We start from the raw sequence: 19,523 nt of genomic DNA on the forward strand, positions 1-19,523 counted from the left end.
GCTGAAGTTTGTGCTCCTTTTTGTTCTTTTGAGTTCTTTTTGCTGTACTGATGACACTTCAGGGGGAAAGCATCTTTCACTGAATAGGACTATAGTCTGTTCAGAATGCAAATGCACTTTTCTCAATTCCTTAGCAGCATTTCTGAGAGAAGGGCAGTAGAGAATCAGTGATGTGGGCTTTCCAAAAAGCTCTATGGAAGTTTGTCTAATGCCCGAAGGCAGCATCTCGATTAGCCCTGTGCTACTATAAATGCTGCTGCACTACCATAAGGACATAGCATAAGGCTGTTTTACGAAGAAAAGGACCTCTTATTCCAGACTAGTTTCTGTGCTAATGAAAGGTGCTTCAGTAGCACAACAGGGTCTACAAGCCAATTGTTGCACTGCTCAGTATATCTTGTATTGATATGCATTAATTATGTTACATCGTATCATAAAATTAACTAGCCTTTTCAGAAATGGAGACTTGGCAAAATTTCCACTTCAGATCATTAGGAGTCCCTGCTGCTTTCTTTTTTAAAAAAGAAATAAACAGTAACTATCAAAACTTGTAAACCAAATTTTAGACTTTTAGATAAATCTCCTAATCTAAAGTTAGGAGAAGGCTGAATCTGATACATTGCTTCTCTGTAAAGTTCTCTGTAATTGCTTCTCTGTTCTTAATGAAGATTCGTTTTAAAAAGTTGTTAGCTTCAAAAGGCTTTATGGTAGTTGGTAACACTTCTGAAGTTGAGGTCATATCTCTGCCTTACATTGAAGTTATTGCTGTCTGTTAACAGGGTTTGCCTTTAACTGAATAGTCTTCCTTGTTATACCCCCCACAACTTGAGGGGAGAAGAGCTGGTCTTGTGGTGGGAAGCGTGAATTGTCCCCTTTGCTAAGTGGGTTCCACTTTGGTTTGCATTTGAATGGGAGACTATATGTGATCCTGTAAAGATATTCCCCTTAGGGGATGGGGCTGCCCTGGGAACAGCATCTGCATGCTTGAATGCAGAAGGTTCCAAGTCCCCTCCCTGGCATCTCCAAAATGGGGCTGAGAGACACTACTGCCTACAACCTTGGGGAAGCCACTGCCAGTCTGTGTAGATAGACAATACGGAGCTAGATGGACCAATGGTCTAGCAGCTTCCTATGTAACTTTTCCATTGGATTTTGTGGAAGTCACGGACTCCTGTAGGAGAAGGAAGAGGAGACAAGGCTACAAGCATTTCGGAAATGGAGCGGGGGAATGTACCAAACTTGTAGCACATTCCCAATCCAAACTCTGGTTTACAGAATCATTAAAAACAATTATTCAGACCCATTGACTGCTTCCCTAGATTGTTAGTATACCACACCTTTGGATGCCTACACCTCTATAAGAAGGAAGGGTCCAACCACACCAGAAGTTGAACTTAACTATAAGACATGCTGTTGAAACAGGAATTAAAATGAGATGCTCTGCTAATATGAATCTTGGGTGACTCCATATTACTATTACTGATCCCAACACAATTTCACCACTCCCCCCAAATCATGTAAAATCAGGTTTCAAAAAACAAGATTATCACTTGGTGTCAGTTAGGTCCCTTTGTTTCTTTTCCTTGTGTCTAGCTACCTGACTTGTATTTATAGCAAGACCTAGCTTTAGTTATTTATTTTTTAAAAATTCGTGCTATGGCATGTATATATATTATTCATACTCCAGTACACTGACAAATATCGTTAGATGTTGGGTAAAGTTACTCTTTCCCCTCCCCCAAGCATGATATTATCTATTATCAAAGAATGTATTCCTAGTATTTACAGAATCACAGAGGCGGAGCAGGCCTTGTAGGCCATCTAGCCCAACTCCATTCTCAAGGCAGGAAACCAGAGCTAGCGCACGGACAACAACTGGCTGTCCAGCCTCTGCTTGAAGAAGGAAGAGCCAACACTGCTCCTCAGGTAGTTGGTTCCATTATTGGACTGCATTTTATCATTAATACTTCCTGCTATATCTCAGGAGTCAAAATCTACTTCCTGCAACTCAAGCCTATTGGATCTAGTCCTGACCTCTGGAGCAACAAGTCTTTGTCCTCTTCTATATGAACAGCCCTTAAGGTATTTGGAAAGTATCATCATGTTCCCCTTCACTCTCCTCCAGGTTGTTTTTTAATTTTTTGCTATTACGCATTCAAAAGAAATCTCAGTCCTTTTGGTTATACTTGGTCCTTACTCCCTTCTTTCTTTTGCAATTGATGCATTCTGTGAACTTTTACTTACTGTTCACTTACTGAGGCACACTAAGTGTTTCTAAAGAAGATCTGATGAATACTAAAAATTATCTCTGTGCTTAATGTAGAAGCTCATACTTAGGGTTGTGAGGGGCTAGTACATGTCCATCTTCCCTTCAATCAGAATTTGAAACCATCAATTTTGTAACTATCCATTACCTATCGTGATGTTCTTAATGAACTTTTTGTGGATAAAATATCTCTTATTTGGGCCAACTTAAAACCCCACAATTATTTCAGAGTCTAATGTGGAAGTGTCCAACAATTCCTCCTATGTGGTTATGCTGGATCAGTTTCAGTTTGACTTTTGTTGATGTTGATAAGCTTCTTGGAATGGTGTGGCCTACTGCCTGTTTTCTTTATCCTCATCCATCATGGCTTCTATGATCTGGCAGGGGGATTGTTGTAGCAGGCCGGGTAGATATTGTAAATGCTTCTCTGAGGTAGGGCAGGAAGCCTCTCTGTCTTAAGGAGACACTTATTAGACCTCTTCCTAAGAAGCCTGAATTGGATCCCTCAGAGTTAAGCAACCATAGGCCTGTCTCCAACCTTCTGCGGCTGGCCAAGGTAATTGAGGGGGTGGTGGCCTCCCAACTACAGACAGTCTTGGAGGAAACTGATTATCTAAACCCATTTCTAATTGGGTTTTGGGCTGGATGTGGGGTGGAGACTTCCTTGGTTGGCCTGATGGATGATCTCCAACAGGGAATTGACAAGGGAGTGTAGTGAACTTAATGCTTTAGGGGAGGACTAGGCGTCACTTAGAGCAGTGTTTCTCAACCTTTTTGGAGTCAAGGACCGCTAAATTCATCATGCAGAGTTTCAAGGACCGCTACATTTTGTGTGTGCAGTTTCTCGTCCCAGACCAGCAGTTAGCAAAGGGGTTTCAAGTTTATCAAGTTTATTCAAGCAGTTAGCAAAGGGGTTTCAAGTACAGGCGTTCACAGGTGTTCACCACTCAAGTGTCCTGATGGGCCAAAACTGACCGTGACTTGGCTCATGGGGGCCGAGGTCAATTTTTAGGGTGCTGATTATTAAAATAACACTTAATCAATCAATTAAATCAAAGTGAAATTAATGAAAATGAATTTAATCAATATTTAACTTTTGAAGTTCTGGCTCAAAAGGGGGAGGGAGGAAAGGATGAGACATCATGGCTCCCTGGCACCTGAGATTTGTCCAGTCCAGATTTAACATTACCATATTTTAAAAATAGGTTGCAACCTTACACTCCATTCTTCCAATTCTGTCTTTTCTTACTCCTCCTCTATCTATTTTGCATATAAACATGCAGGCAGGAACTTGTGTCAAGTTCCTGTATACATAATATCTTGCTTCTTAAATGCATAAAAATAGTAATTTAATATTGCTTTTAAAATAGTACTCTCTCTTACACACACAGTACTCCCCCTCCAGCTTTCCTCCTCTCTTCATTTGGTAATCACTGCCCTTGCTCTCCTTAGCAAATGGGACAATGCATGTTTGCTACCATAAAACCAGCTTATCAACTTAATTGATAGGAAGCTTAAAACATGACATCTCATATCATACTGGAAGTCTGTAACCAAACATCATCCAAAAAACCTCCAAGCAGTACACTCAGAACTAAAACACTCATGACCTTGAAAAGGTAATGTTATGGTAATGAACTTTACACATCAATATGGCATCCACATTAGGTAAGTAAACCACAGGGAATGGGGTGGGAGATTTAACCCTTCATACCACACATTCATATATATCCAGGTTTTTACAACTGTAATGATTTTTAGGCAGAGGTTTAAGGGAGGGGGGGGAGTACTATGTACTCACACATGAGTGGGAAGACTTTTAGTGGGTCTCTTCTTCATCCTTCTTTCCCTCCTTCTCTCTCCTCTATTCACCATTTCATACCTTGCTACACCCAGCCCCCACTCCATCCCCTTTCTCGTGATCTCTTTTTTTCCACTGGTTTTCTCAGTTCACACACATTGCACTAGTTCTCTCTCCTGTCTGCATGTTTGCTTTTAAAAATCCCAGTTTATGTTAGCTTCATCCCCTTTTTGGTAAGTCAGTAGCTCATCCTAGCCACCCCTTTCTTCATCTCCCTCATCCCCCCCCATTTTATTTCTCAGTTCACACAGATTGTACTTGTTCTCTCCTGTATGCTTGCTTTTAAAAATCCCATTTTATTTTATCTTCATCCCCTTTTGTTGAGTCAGTACATGATCAGCCCGCCCCTCACCCCCACCCCTTTCATTCTTCTTATCTTTCCCTTTTTTCATTTGATCAGCACTGTTGCTTACTTTTGTTTGTTTTCTTATCTTTTGCCTGCCTGCCTGCCTCTGTTCCTCCTCTGTAGTAGTTCAGAACAGAGTTTATGCATGCAGCACTCCAGCCAAGCCAAGCACTCGCTCTCACTCGTTATCTCCTCTCATCAAAGAGACTGGAGAGATTAGCTGGGAGTGAGAAAAGGCTGTCTGGGACTCCAGAGGAAGACAGAGCCCTGCAGCTAAGGCTGCCTGGTTAAAGATTAGCTCCAGGGAGCTAATCTCCAGGGTGTTAAAGGACTGGCATGCTTGAAAAGGAGGGGGTGTTAAAGGACTTGCACTCAACCCCCTGGGGACCGGCAGTGGTCTGGGGACCAGCGGTTGAGAAACTGTGACTTAGAGACTTAGAGTACCGGCTTGGAGGTTGGGCCTTTCATAATAAGGAAGAAAGCCTGGGAAAATCAAAACTAAAGGACCAATCCTGAGTGACTAGCAGGGTTTACCATACAACAGCCTATAGAGCATTTGGAAGAGTTTATGTTCTGGAATTAGTTCTTCCCTGGAGGCCTATCAGAGAGCAGCAGGTCAAGAAGTTGCTGAGGGGAAAGGGAGTCCAACAGCCTTGGCTGGGAATCAACAGGGAGTTCCTTACCTAGGAGTAAGTAGGAACAATAGAGACCAGTTTAGCCAGACATGTAAAGGGATTATGTTTAAGCGCTTGGATCTGTGTTGTAGTTTTATTGTAATTCTTTGGGTGTTTGAAACCTGCATTTTCCCTTACCATTTTTAAAAAAATAAATCCTTCTTAATGAATGTCACTACTCATTGGGTCCTGCCTAGTCACACATCCTTGAAGGCCTAAGACCACTCAGTCTTGCTTGTAAGGGAGGAATTTTCTACTTTACTCTCCCAGGATATCCCCTTAGAAGGATGAATCTCCCTGCAGCTAAGGGAGGGATTTCCCTCTTGAACACCACAGGGAGTGTGACTCTGTTGGTCCTTTTGGATCTCTCAGTGGCTTTCGATACTATCAACCATAGTATCTTCTGGACTGTCTGAGGGGGTTGGGAGTGGGAGAAATTGCTTTGCGGTGGTTCTGCTCCTACCTCTTGGGCAGATTTCAGATAGTGTCGCTTGGAGACTGTAGTTCTTCAACACATGAACTTTTATATGGTCCCCCCCCTCCAAGCTCCATACTGTCTCCAGTGCTTCTTAATATCTACATGAAACTGCTGGGAGATATCACATGGAGATTTAGTGCAGGTGTTATCAGTATACTGGTGACATCCAAATATTTCTCCATGTCATGAGAAGCATAACCTCCCTAAATGCCTGCCTGGAGGATGAGGAATAACAAACTGAGACTGAATCCAAATAAGATGGAGGTATTTATTGTGTGGGGTTGGAACTCGGGAGACAATTTTGATCTGCCCATTCTGCATGGGGTCACACTTCTCCAGAAGGAACAGGTACACAGTCCAGGATTGCTTTTTGACCCAAACCTCTCCCTGGTGTCTCAGGTTGAGGCAGTGGCCAGAGGTGGTTTTTATTCACTTCAGCTAATATGCCAGCTACCTCATTTCTTGAAATAAACTATCTCAGAACTGTAGTATATATGCTGGTAACCTCCAGACTTGATTACTGCAATGCACTCTATATGCGGCTACCTTTGTATGTAGTCTGGAAACTGCAGTTTGTATAGAATATGTCAGCCAAGTTGGTCTCCAGATCATCTTGGAGAGAAGATATTACTCCTATATTAAAAGAAATACACTGCCTACCAATTCATTTCTGGGCAAAATACAAGGTGCTAGTTATAACCTATAAAGCCCTAAAGAGCTTATGTCCTAGGTATTTAAGAGAGTGTCATCTTCACTATGAGCTTCATCATTGGAAGAGTGAATCCAAAAAGTTAAGAGAAACAAACATCAACAAGTGCTGTGATTAGATGCCGATGAATCAGAAACCCTACAGAGTTTCCAAAACAGCTGATGCTATGCAGTGTTAGGCATGTCTAATCCCATTTATTTCAACGGGTTTAGGCAAGCTTAACTCTGCATTAGATTGGGATTCAAGAGAATATCTGTCACAAAGCCATTTCAGAAGTAAGGCAAATATACTTAATTGAACTAAAATCCATGCAATGACTATTGTGGAGGGAAAAGACTGAAATGAAATTAGTTCTAGCAATTCATCTATGGAATATTAAATGTATTTAATTACTGAGTGATTAAAGGGGTGGTCTTCAGAGAGTTCAGCTCCTTTTACTGCCTTACATGCACTGCAAGAGTTATATTGGCTTTTGAAGATAAGAATCTCCGGGTCCTTGAGCCAGTGGTGGCTGGTGGTTCCTAGGACTGGGGGCTCTAGGCAGGGCAGCTAGTAGGAGGCAGGGCAGGAGGAGCCAATTATGGGCAGCTGCAGAAGCAGAGCTAGGACTAGGTGGGTGCCATAGCAATAACTGGTAAAGTGCAGATTTGTATCTAATGAGTGGGATCAAAATACAAACACACAGGCACACAAATCTCAACTGCTCATCACTAGAGATACAGAGAAATATGAAAAACAGTGGTTGCTTAATAGTGCTTAACAGGACAAGAGAAGTATGTAGATTTGTATCTAACATGACAGGATCAAAACACAAGCAAAGATAAGCAAAGAACTGTACAAGCCACAAGTAGAGCACAGAGCAGCTACAAAAGGCTGCTTCTGTGGAGATTAAATGCATTCTGAAGTCACCAGGGCAGCTCTGTGCCTGATTATTTCAAAAATGAATACTACTACTAATCAAGAACTTTGAGACAAAGTTGTCTTTTTCCATTAGTAAAAGGAGAGTTTCCTGGGGATTTTGCCCACACCAGGAAGGGTTTATCCTCCATTAAAAAGTGATATATCTTCCAAGAAACAGTTAAGTTTTAAAGGAACAGCCTTTGTTGAGCAAACATGGAGGAAATGAATCAGCATTTTTCTTTCCCCCACATAGGTTTGCTCTGAGACAAAGGCTGGGCTTAAATCTGCTACAGCCTGCAACAGTAAATAAATCTATATAAGCCACAGGTAAAGCAGAAAGCAGCTACAAAAACGGCCCGGGGGAGGGGGAGGGATCCAGAAGTTGCAAGGGGCAGCTCTGCCTGCCTATTTCAAAAATGCATACATAAATAGAAAAATCACAGGTTTTTCAATGATACTTGCTGCAGCTATTATTAACTACCTCCTGTAACTTTCCATGACACCAGGGAAATCAAACATCCATGGCAACACCCTCTCCCTACTTCTAAACAGCTGGGTGCCACTCTCTGTCCTCCTTGGGTGCCTACCACTCAGCCTGGGTGTCCATTTGTAAGGTTACAAATACTAGCCACAATCCAGAGAAAAACCTGATTAGCTCTCTGCATAGCAAATTGATTTTTAAAATTATTTTCCTTCCAACAAGGGGAAGGTAACAGCAGGGTGCAAGGCCATTCCACCTGCCTTGCCGGGACTCTCCAACTGCCCCTTTGCCTCCTGTGGATACTGCAGCCCAGCTGGGGAGCAGCCTGCCTGTCTGCTTGTCTGTTGCCAAGTTCCAGCTGGCTGGCTGCCAGCCTCCCAGATTGAACTGCACCACCTGTCGCTTGTCCTGGGAGACACTTGTGGGAGGAGTGGCTTTTGGGACTTGCAGGCTTAAATAGGAGGCTTGCCAAAGGCGTAGCTGTCAGTGTGGCCGTTGGGCTTTTTGTAGGCGGCTGCGGAAGCCAGCTGCCAAGGGGTGCTGGCCTTTGGGGCTGGGCCTTTGAGGGTGGAACTGAGAGCTGGGTTGTGCCAGGCCTTTTGCAGGTATGTGTTTGTGATGGTGCTGGGGGTGCCCCAGCAGTTCTGGGGCAGCTATTACTATAGTGGTGGGGAGTAGAAGAATTGGCACTGGCAGAGGAGCTGGCTGTTACAGGGGAAGAGGAAATCAGTAATTTAGTAACCGTTTCCACTTCCAACTGCTCTGTCAGCACTCAGGCCTCGGGGAGCAGCTCCAGTGACCCGCAGGGTCTGGCCTTGCTCCTCTGCAATGCCAGGTCAGTTCAGAATAAGACTGAAATTGTCCACAATTTGATCGTGGATGAGGGAGCTGACCTGGCATGTATAACTGAGACCTGGTTGGGGGAAGTGAGTGCTCCAGTGTGGGCTTAGCTTCTCCCTCCAGGTTACTCTGTTATGGAGCAGGCTAGGAGAAGTGGGCAGGAGGGGTGGAGTGGCTGTGGTCCATAAGAATACCATTTCCCTTACCAGGGCCCCTGTGAGACAGTTGACGTATATGGAGTTCATATTTTTGAGGCTGGGAACTAGGGATAGATTGGGGATTTTGATGGTATACCGTCCACCCCGCTGCCCAACTGACTCCCTAACTGAGCTGATGGAGCTCATTGCGGAGTTGGAGTCTCTAAAACCTTTGGTGCTGGGGGACTGCAACATTTACTTTGGGGCTGGCTTGTCTGGTGTAGCTCAGGAGTTCATAGTGGCCATGACAACTATAGGCCTATCCCAGTTAGTTTCTGAACCAACTCATTTTGCCGGCCACACACTCAGTCTGGTCTTTTGTTTGGATCGGGGGGGTATTCTGTGGGTGGGGGATCTGGTGGTTTCCCCATTGTCATGGATGCACCACTACCTGGTTGAGGTTGGTTACACAGCCACAATCCACCCCTGCAGGTGGATCTGGCTGCTGGGTCCAGCTGCTGGACCCAGCAGCCAGATCCAGTAGGATTTCCAAAGGCCTTGGAGGATTTGATGTTGGTGCAGACGGTGATTCTGTCGATGCTCTGGTGGGAACCTGGAACAGGGAACTCATCAGGGCAGTAGACATGATTGCTCCTAAGCGTCCCTTCTAACCTGCTTCAAAAATGGCCCCTTGGTATACTGAGGAGTTGTGCGGGCTGAAGTGGTTGGGTAGGCGACTAGAGTGCAAATGGAGGAGAACTTGGTTCGAAAATGACAGGACTATGTCTTGTTTATAGGAGTGAGCACGGAACCAGTCCAGGGCGTGTGATGCATGCGGTGTGTACGCAGCAACGGGCGTGCACACGCTGCTACAAACACATGCGTGGCGCCAACTTCTCCTTCTTCAAGACAACGATGGGGGCAGGGGCGGCAGGGAGGAACTCTGTCGCCCCAAAAACTTTGCTAATAAGTCGAGCACCGGAGGGGGAAAAGCGGCGGGAGGGGTACGTACTACCCCCCCCCCGCCCTTAAAGCCACACTCCCCCCAGTGCCGGAACGTGCCTCTGTGGTTCCGTGCACACCTCTACTTGTTTACACAGTCAGGCAGGTGTTATTGACTGGTTTGTTTTATCCAGACATCGAGTCCTTCCCAAGGACCTGGGATGTCAGAGTTTTGTTATCAATATTGTTCTTGTTGTTATAGATATCATCGCAGAATATAGGCTGTTCCCAGTAAAGTTGCTTTTAGTAATTGGCTGATGGTGATTTCTGTGGCCTCTATGGTGTTGAGGTGCTCTTCAAGGTCTTTTGGAATTGCACCTAGGGTGCCCATTACTACTGGGATTATTTTGGTCTTCTTCTGCCACAGCCTTTCAATTTCAATTTGTAGATCTTTGTATTTTGTGATGTTTTTCTGTTTCTTTTTCTTCTATTCTGCTATCCCCTGGTATTGCTGTGTCGATTATTTTGACTTGTTTTTCTTTCTTCTCAACTACAGTTATATCTGGTGTATTGTGTGGTAGATGTTTATCTGTCTGTAGTTGGAAGTCCCATAATATTTTTGCATCTTCATTTTCTAACACTTTTTCAATTTGATGGTCCCACCAATTTTTGGCTACAGGTAGCTTGTATTTTTTGCAGATGTTCCAGTGTATCATCCCTGCTACCTTGTCATGCCTTTGTTTGTAGTCAGTCTATGCGATCTTTTTACAACAGCTGATTAGGTGGTCCATGGTTTCATCTGCTTCTTTACAAAGGCGGCACTTGCTGTTTGTTGTTGATTTTTCTACTTTTGCCCTTATTGCATTTGTTCTTAGTGCCTGTTCTTGTGCAGCCAGTATTAAACCCTCTGTTTCTTTCTTCAAGTTGCCATTCTTACGCCATTGCCAGGTCTTTGTGAAATTGACAGGATCATTATTTATTTATTTGGTTTCTATACCGCCCTTCCAAAACTGGCTCAGGGCAGTTTACAGAGAGAAATAACAAACAAATAAGATGGAACCCTGTCCCCAAAGGGCTCACAATCTAAAAAGAAACTTAAGATATGCACCAGTAACAGTCACTGGAGGTACTGTGCTGGGGGTGGATAGGGCCAGTTACTCTCCCCTGCTAAATAAAGAGAATCAACACAATTAAAAGGTGCCTCTTTGCCAAGTTAGCAGGGGAAGCATGTGACCCATTTGAAGACGTATGTGATAGCGGTGCGTGCAGCGAAAAAGAGATTTTGGTCTGCGTGCATTGACTGCAGGTTCACACTCAGCAGAGCTATCCTGGGTTCTGAGGAGTTTAGTTTTTGATCCTTCTACTTCAAATCAGTCCCCGGAGTTGTTCTGCTATGATGCTTTTAATGGGTTCTTTGTTAACAAGATCTTCTGTATTCGGGCCAACCTGGACTCCACTATTTCTGCAAGATCTATGGAGGTGTCCAGCAATCCTTCTTGCAGTATTATATTATGTTGGATTGGTTTCAATCTGTGACTCCTGAGGATGTGGACAAGCTGCTAGGGGCAGTGCAGCCTACCACCTGTTCTCTGGATCCTTGTCCAACTTGACTGCTTCTATCTAGCAGGGAGATTGTTGGAGGTGGCCAAGTTAATATCATAAATGCATAGCTGAGGGAGGGTAGGGTGCCCCCCTGCCTGAAGGAGGCAATGATTAGACCACTCTTAAAAGAAGCCTTCCCTGGACCCCTTAGTGATGGACTGTTACAGGCCAATCTCCAGTCTCCCTTGGTTGGGCAAGGTGATTGAGAAGGTGGTGGCTGAACAGCTCCAGGCAGTCTTGGAGGAAACTGATTATCTAGACCCATTTCAAACTGGCTTTAGAGCTGGCTATGGGGTTGAGACAGCCTTGGTCGGCCTGAAGGATGACCTTCACCGGGGAATCGACAGAGGGATTGTGACTCTGCCGGTTCTTCTGGATCTCTTGGTGGCATTTGATACCATCGACCACGGTATCTTTCTGGATAACCTGGGGGAGTTGGGGAGAGGGGGTACTGCTTTGCAGTGATTCCGCTCCTATCTCTCGGGTAGATTCCAGATGGTGGAGCTTGGTGACAGTTGCTCCTCAAAATGGGAGCTGTTATATGGAGTCCCTCAGGGCTCCATTCTGTCACCAATGCTTCTCAATATCTACATGAAACCACTGGGTGAGGTCATCAGGAGGTTTGGTGCTGGGTGTTATCAGTATGCTGATGACACCCAAATCTACTTCTTCTTTTCATCTTCAGGAAATGGCATTCATTCTCTAAATGCCTGCCTACAGGCAGTAATGATCTGGATGAAGGATAACAAATTGAATCTGAATCCAAGCAAGGTGGAGGTGCTCAATGTTGGGGCTCAGAATCTGAGGGGTGAGTTAGATCTTCCTGTGCTGGATGGGGTCACACTCCCCCAGAAGGAGCAGGTGCGCAGCTTGAGAGTACTCCTAGACCCAGGCCTCACTTTGGTATCTCAGGTGAAGGCCATGGCCACAGCTTTCTACCAGCTTTCGCTGATTCAACAGCTGAGCCCATTTCTTGAAGAGGATGACCTCAAAACAGTGGTGCATCAGCTGGTAACCTTCAGGCTTGACTATTGCAATGCGCTCTATGTGGGGCTGCCTTTGTATGTAATTCGGAAACTTCAGTTATTTCAAATCGTGTCAGCCAGATTGGTCTCTGGGGCAACCCGGAGAGACCATATTATGCCTGTCTTGAAACAGTTACACTGGCTGCCGATATGATTCCGGGCAAAATACGAAGTGCTGATTATTACCTTTAAAGCCCTGAATGGCTTAGGTCCAAGTTATCTTAGAGAGCGCCTTCTTCTGCATGATCCCGACTGCATGTTAAGGTCATCTGAGGAGGTCTGTCTCCAGTTACCACCGGTTTGTCAGGTGGTGACTCAGAGGCGGGCCTTCTCAGTAGCTGCTCCTGGGCTATAGAATGCCCTCCCAGCAGAAATCCGTAATTTGAGTTCATTACTGTCATTCAGGAGAGCCCTTAAAACCTATCTGTTTGGCCCTGCTTTCCAGGGTTTTTAAACTGCTGTAAACTGTTTTAAATTGTTTTAAATGGTTGCCCTGGTTTTCCAGGATTTTTCACTGTTTGAATGTTTAATTGGTTTTATTCTGTTTTTGATTTTAATTGTTTTGATTTTAATTGTTAACTGGTTTTATTCTGTTGTAAACTGCCTTGAGCCATTTTGGAAGGGCGGTATATAAATTGAATGAATAAAATTCTGCAATTTTATGAAGAGCAGTTTGGACTAAGAAATCAGTGTGTATGCCTTAAAAGAACTTTCTTGCTTCTGCCAGTTTCTAATCTAATTAGTCAAGTCTTAGTCTGCTGTTCCAATGTTTTATGGCATCTCATTTTGGGAACGGGCCATAATGCCTTCCTTACAGATCAGATTAGGGATGTGCACGAATCATTTCGGCAGAGTGGTACCTTTAAGCATGAGTAAAGCCGGTCCTTACCTACGCCTCTGCTGTCCCACTGCATTTCCTGGTGTGGTGCTGCACTGCTCAGAAATCAGTGTGTGGCTGTGTCCATGTGTGTCCTGCATGGCACAGTGGTGGGACACACATGGCCACTGAGCATGTGTGGTGACCATGTGCATGGTCAGCATGGTGCTAGGAACATAGGAAGCTGCCATATACTGAGTCAGACCATAGGTCCATCTCACTCAGTATTGTCTACACAGACTGGCAGCAGCTTTTCCAAGGTTGCAGGCAGGATCTCTCTCAGCCCTATCTTGGAGATGCCAGGGAAGGGACTTGGAACCTAGATACTCTTCCCAGAGCGGCTCCATCCCCTAAGGGGAAAATCTTACAATGCTCACACCTCTAGTCCCCCTTTCATATGCAACCAGGGCAGACCCTGCTTAGCTAAGAGGAGAAGTCATGCTTGCTACCATAAGACCCGATCTCTTCCCTTTGTTGCTGACCATGCACATGGCCACCAGGCATACATGGTGGTTATGTACATCCCACCGCTGCGTGCAAGCTGCTGGGTGCAGGACTTCTGAGTGGCACACCAAGAAATGTGGGGCTGTGGAGGAGCAGGTAAGGACTGGCTTTACTTGTGCTAAAGGTACCACTCCCCACCTCGCTGAAACAATTTGGTGGGGCTTCGCTGAAGTGATTTGGTATGTCCCTACTGAATCGAATCAGAGAGCACGGGAGGGAAAGCAGAGGTTGCATCCCTCCACTCCAAACACAAAGAAGCCAGCAAAAGATTGGACTTACTAGCTACCTGCTTTCTAACCAAAATGGTGATTTGATTCTTCTGAGTAGCTAAAAGAAAAAAAATTCCCTACCCTCAGGAGTCAATCAGCCTCTCTGACTGGTTTATAGGGCGGCCCTAGGACCATTCACTTTGCAAAAAAACAAGTGAGCATGCTAATTGGCTCCTGCCTTATTAATATTAACATTTTAAAAGATCTCGGGCTTTTCATTTGTTGTTTTGAGGTTGGCAAAGAACCGTCACCCACCTCGCAGCTCTTAAAGCAGCAGCAGGCTGCAGGCAAGAGCAGTAGGGAACAACGGAGGAAGGCAGCAAGCACATACAATGGAGACAACATGGCTGACTGAGAAATTTAAGGTGAGCGCCACCCACTTTGCCCATAAATAAGATCTACCCCAGGTGTGAGCTTGTACTCTTAAGCAACAAGAGCTAGAAACATGAATAGCTCAATAGTAACTGAGTGCCTCACATAAGAACAGCCCTGCTTGATCAGGCCCAAGGCCTATATATTCCAGCATCCTTTTTCACACAGTGGCCTACTAGATGCTTCTGGGAAGCCCAAATGCTGGATATGATGAAGGCATGTCCTCTTTTCTGCAGCTGCTTACTTGCAACTGGTATTCAGAGGCATCCCGAAGGCTAGCAGAGGGAGAGTGTAGCTACAAGGTAGGTACATGTAGCTTGTTTTAACTGCTTTCCTATAGGTTCCAGTTTCCACTCTGCTTGTGGAGGGTGCTTTAGCCTAGATTCTGGGAGTTCCCTCTGCTCTCCTTGCAGCCCCTTGTGCCACATCTGACACCATTGCCAAGCATCTTTATGGTGACCTTGGGGCTGTAGTGGGAAGGAGGAAGCGGAGAAGATAGTTGAAACACGGGAAATTGCATCCATGGTAGAATGGCCTATGGCTAAAATAAACTGAACTGAAGCATCAGTAGTAATACTTGAACAAGCGATGCTCTTCGTGAACTGCACGTTTCTCTACATTTCAATTGCACTAAAGCAACTGCAGTTAGAAATGGGGAGCAGTAAATCCATTTTGAAGGCAGAAAATGTTGGTGTCTCTTGATGTATCACTGTGCCAGCATTAATGAGTCCATCTTCATAAAACATTTGCTATATAGTAATGCTCATAGCCCAGAGAAAAGAATAAGGATTTTATTTAGACTTGAATGATAGCATTGCTAACTGAAAATGTTAGAAATTCTTTTACGGACTGCAGAACAGTTTAACTAAAGTTAGTCACACCAAAGGATGCAATCCGATGCACATTTACTTGGGAGTAAGTCCTCCCCTAAACTCAGTGAGATTTCATTTCAATTAAACATGCACTGGAATTGCATGACTCATTGAAATCAATGAGCTCAGCATGTGTAAGATGTTTCAGTGATTTCAAAAGGATTTACTTCAATGGCTCATTGTCGCTGGATTAAGTCCCTTGTGAAATCACTGAACACTTAAATTGTTTGTATTAATGCCATGAGATTGAGGAATACACCATGAGCCAAATCTTGGATACAAAGTAGTATACTTATATATTTATTTATATAGGTACATTTCTTATGAATAAAAGTCTACATAAGAAAAAAGAAATAGGAGTTCTGAGCACCAGTACTCCATAAAAACCAAAATAAAATATAAATACAAATCAGGAAAGCAGTAGGGGGAAATGCATCCACACTTATCCTCCACCAAAGCAAGACAACAAAAACTTCATTAATATAATATTAACTAAGAAGATGAAATCTTGAGCAATATACAGGGATTAAAGCTGTGATAGCAACATTTAAACAAAAACACATTAGTGCTTTATTTTCCTTAAGGCTCACAGTGGTGGCGCAAACGTCTATTTACAGGCTTTAAGCTTTTAACAAGAAAAGAAAAGGCTTATTAATTTTCCTTTTGGGAACTCATTCTGAGCCCTTCAGAGGGGCCAAACTTTAAAAGCTGGCTCCAGATTGTTTTCCTTCTTATCCCCCCAAATGTTGAGAGAGAGAGAGCGCCTCATGTTCCTGCTCTAAGGAAAGAGAACTTCCTGCTAGGCTTGAAGCACCAACTCAGAGCTCCTTCTGTCAGACTCAAGAAAAGGACCCACCAAGACTTACTCTAGGTTTCAGGGGGGCCCTTGCTACCTCTGTGTGCCCTGAGATTCTCATTACCACACAAAGACTATGGGCATAGAGGGGGTCTTGGGGGACATAGTGGGCCCCTGTGAGGGTCCTGGGCCCTCAGCATTTGCCCAACAATGCCAACCCCTGACGCTAGCCAGTTGTTAACCCTTTACTCTTCTATTTCGGGAGAGGATGTAAGTGGCACTAGTGAGAACACCTTTGGAGACAAGTGAGTAGGGTGAAGACACTACAGCAACCAGTCTAGCTGATAACCTCAGGATACCAACCAAAACTCCTATTTTCTTGTCTTGGTTCCTCTCTTCCCCAATACTGTGAAGCACTTTGGGACAAAAAGGTGCTATATAGATACATTATGTAGTTATAGCATGTTTAAACTATAAAACCAAAACTGTGATGTAAAGAACACTACTGTTATCATGGATTATACATATCAGATTCTCGGAGATAAAACTGATGTAAATTTACCAGTGAAAATGTTTGACATCTATGTACAGCCCTTCTCTCTGATTCCACCTAGACTGGGAGAAGAAAAGTGATTGGTTAACTTACTCTGATGTCAATATGTCCCTGCTGCCCTCACCCTAGGGTAACAAATGGTAGATGGTTGGTTGCATATCTTATTTAAGCACTGGGAAGCAGGCAAGGGGATAGTCAGGTCAAAATGTGAATGTCCTCATCAGATTGTTCTTAATCCAAAAGTTCTTAACCACCAGTCTATAGACTATTTCCTGCCAGTTCATAGCAAGAGAACATTTTTAGCTCCCTGCTACTGTGAAGGAGAGCTTTAATCTTTCCTTCCCACCAGAAGAGCGACTGGAGAAAGCTCTCAATACTGATTAAGAGGGAACAGATCCATCTCTCTCCCCAAGTGTGTACTCTGGTTGTAGCAACTGCAGTATCACTTCTTCCTGGGCTGCTGGGATAGCATGAGAAGCTCTGGATCATGTGGGGAAAGTCTGTGCTATGCTCCCTTCCCCATACCAGTGGCAACATTCAGGAAACGGAGTTAACAAGGTATGGGAAAGAGCTACTGCATGACCTTTTACAGGGTGATCCCAGGCATCTCACATAACCTGGCAGCATGGGAAAGAATAGTATTGCTGTGGCTACTATGCACTTCGAGTAACATCCAGTGTACAATGTAACAGCAGGTAGTAGACAGAAAGGGCTTCAGAAGCTTGCACGGTGGGAGCAAAAGGTGCTTCCTATTTAGCCAGTTTATTGCCACGGAAGAACTGGGAGTTGTAAGGGTTGTTGGATGCTTGCACAGGGAGTATATATTTGGTACTGCAGATGGATGAGCCTCTCAGAAGGAGAAAACATACTTTGCAGCTGTGCTGTATGCTACAGTACATCCACTAATGGTGGACAGAGGGACAGTCTCAAGTGATGGCTGCATATATTTAAAAAGTGTGCCAACCAAACAAATAAGCAGTTGTGGACCAACATCAGAAGTACCAGAACGATAGTTGTGGAGAAGCTGAATGAGTTCTCTGCATCTATCTTCACTGCAGAGGATACTGATCATATACCCGCTCTGGAACTGAGTTTCTCAGGCTTGGAGGCTGAAGAACTGGGCCAATTTGAAGTGACTGGTGAGGATGTTCTAAATTGTCTTGAAAAAACTAAAAATTAACAAATCACCAGGGCCAGATGGCATCCACTCAAGAGTTCTAAAGGAACTCTGTGAAATTGCTGATTTAGCAAAAATATGTAATTTGTCCCTATAATCAGACTCTATTCCAGAGGACTGGAAAGTAGCTAATGTAACTCCAAAAAGGGATCCAGCGGGGATCCAGCGGGGATTTGGGAAACTACAGGCCAGTTAGCTTTATTTCTGTGCCAGATACATTGATGGAAAAAATACTTAAGGACAAAATTGTTAACCATATAGAAGAACAGGCCTTGCTGAAGGAGGACCAGCATGGCTTCTGCAAGGGCAAGTCTTGCCTCACTAACCTGGAGTTTTTTGAGAGTGTCAACAGGCAGGTGGATACAGGTGATCAGGCTGACATAGTATACTTGGAATTCCAGAAAGCTTTTGACAAAGTTCCCCACCAAAGGCTCTTGAGTAAACTTAGCAGTCATGGGATAAGGGGGCAGGCTCAGGTGTGGATTGGTAACTGGAAACAAAGGGTAGGAATAAATTGACAGTTCTTTAAATGGAGGGAAGTAAGAAGTGCTGTCCCAGGGATCTGTACTGGGCCCAGTGCTGTTTAATTTATTCATAAATGATCAAGAAGTGAGGTGGCAGTGAGGTGGCTAAATCTGCAGGTAACAGCAAACTATTTAAGCTAGTGAAATAAAAAAAAAGATTGTGAGGAGCTCCAAAAGGATCTCTCAAAACTGGGATTGTGGGCAACAATATGGCAGGTGCAGTTAAGTGTTCACAAGTATAAAGTGATGCATATTGGGGCAAAAAGCCCCAACTTCACATACGTGCTGATGGGGTCTGAGCAGTCAGTGACTGACCAGGAAAGTGTGGCAGCCATGAAAAAGGCCAATTCCATGCTAGGAATCATTAGGAAGGGGATTGAAAATAAAACAGCTAATATTATAATGTCCTTATACCAATCTATGGTGCAGCCACATTTGGTGTACTGTGTACAGTTCTGGTCACCATATCTTAAGGAGGATATTGTAAAACTGTAAAGGGTTCAGAAGAGGGCAACCAAGATGATCAGGGCACCTAGAGCACCTTCCTTATATAGGAAGGCAACAGCATCTAGGACTTTTTAGTTTGGAAAAGAGATGACTATGGGGAGACATGATAGATGTGTATACAATTATGCATGGAGAGAGTGGACAGAGAGAAATCCACCACCACCAACACTAGAACCAGGGATCATCCCATGAAACCGAAGGCTAGGAAATTTAGGGCCAACAGAAGGAAGTACTTTTTCATAAATCGCATGTATTCCATTCCCTGTATGGAATTCTCTGCCATGGGATGTGGCAATGGCCACTTTCTTGGATGGCTTTAAAAGGGGTTAGACAAATTCATGGAGGACAGGTCTATTAGTGGCTACTAGTCTAGTGACTATAGGCCACCTTTAGCCTCACAGGTACCAGTACCGGTTGCAGGGGAGCAACAGCAAGAGAGAGGGCATCTCTTGCCTGTGAGCTTCTAAGAGGCATCTGGTGGGCCATTGTGTGAAACAGAATGTTAGACTAGATAGGCCTTTGGCCTGATCCAGTAGGGCTGTTCTTATGTTGCAGAATTAGCTGAATGGGCATGAAGAATCCACAAGACCTGTGACATAGTACTTTGACATGGTGATCCCCAGTAACTAACTGCTGTTTTGTAAGCAAAGTTTGCTTTGCAGCATCCAGTTGCTTTGTAGGTTAATTTTGGGAGAGATGCCCTGCATTTTCCCCCCCAAGCATTTCCTCTAGTTAATCTTATACTAGTCACTGACAACTATATACTTAACTAGAAGAATTTTTGGTCTATCTCTGTGATCCCCAATAAACT

The 19,523-nt window shown here is 44.2% G+C and overlaps 1 protein-coding gene across 7 annotated transcripts in view; it reads right to left on the bottom strand.

The window, feature by feature from the left end:
- Positions 1-15,053: 15,053 nt before the first annotated feature.
- The window catches only part of MYRF (myelin regulatory factor), a 167,581-nt gene continuing 163,111 nt past the window's right edge, over positions 15,054-19,523 (bottom strand). For 6 of the 7 annotated variants that reach the window (XM_053283499.1, XM_053283502.1, XM_053283500.1 and 3 more), the window contains one exon: positions 15,054-16,561. In XM_053283499.1, coding sequence (XP_053139474.1) covers positions 16,533-16,561 — 29 coding nt within the window. In that variant the 3' untranslated portion in view covers positions 15,054-16,532. Of the gene's footprint in view, positions 16,567-19,523 lie in introns of all 7 variants that reach the window. The other variant, XM_053283498.1, reaches the window with a different exon arrangement.

The sequence above is a fragment of the Hemicordylus capensis genome, chromosome 1, assembly GCF_027244095.1.
Source record: "Hemicordylus capensis ecotype Gifberg chromosome 1, rHemCap1.1.pri, whole genome shotgun sequence".
NCBI lineage: Eukaryota > Metazoa > Chordata > Lepidosauria > Squamata > Cordylidae > Hemicordylus > Hemicordylus capensis.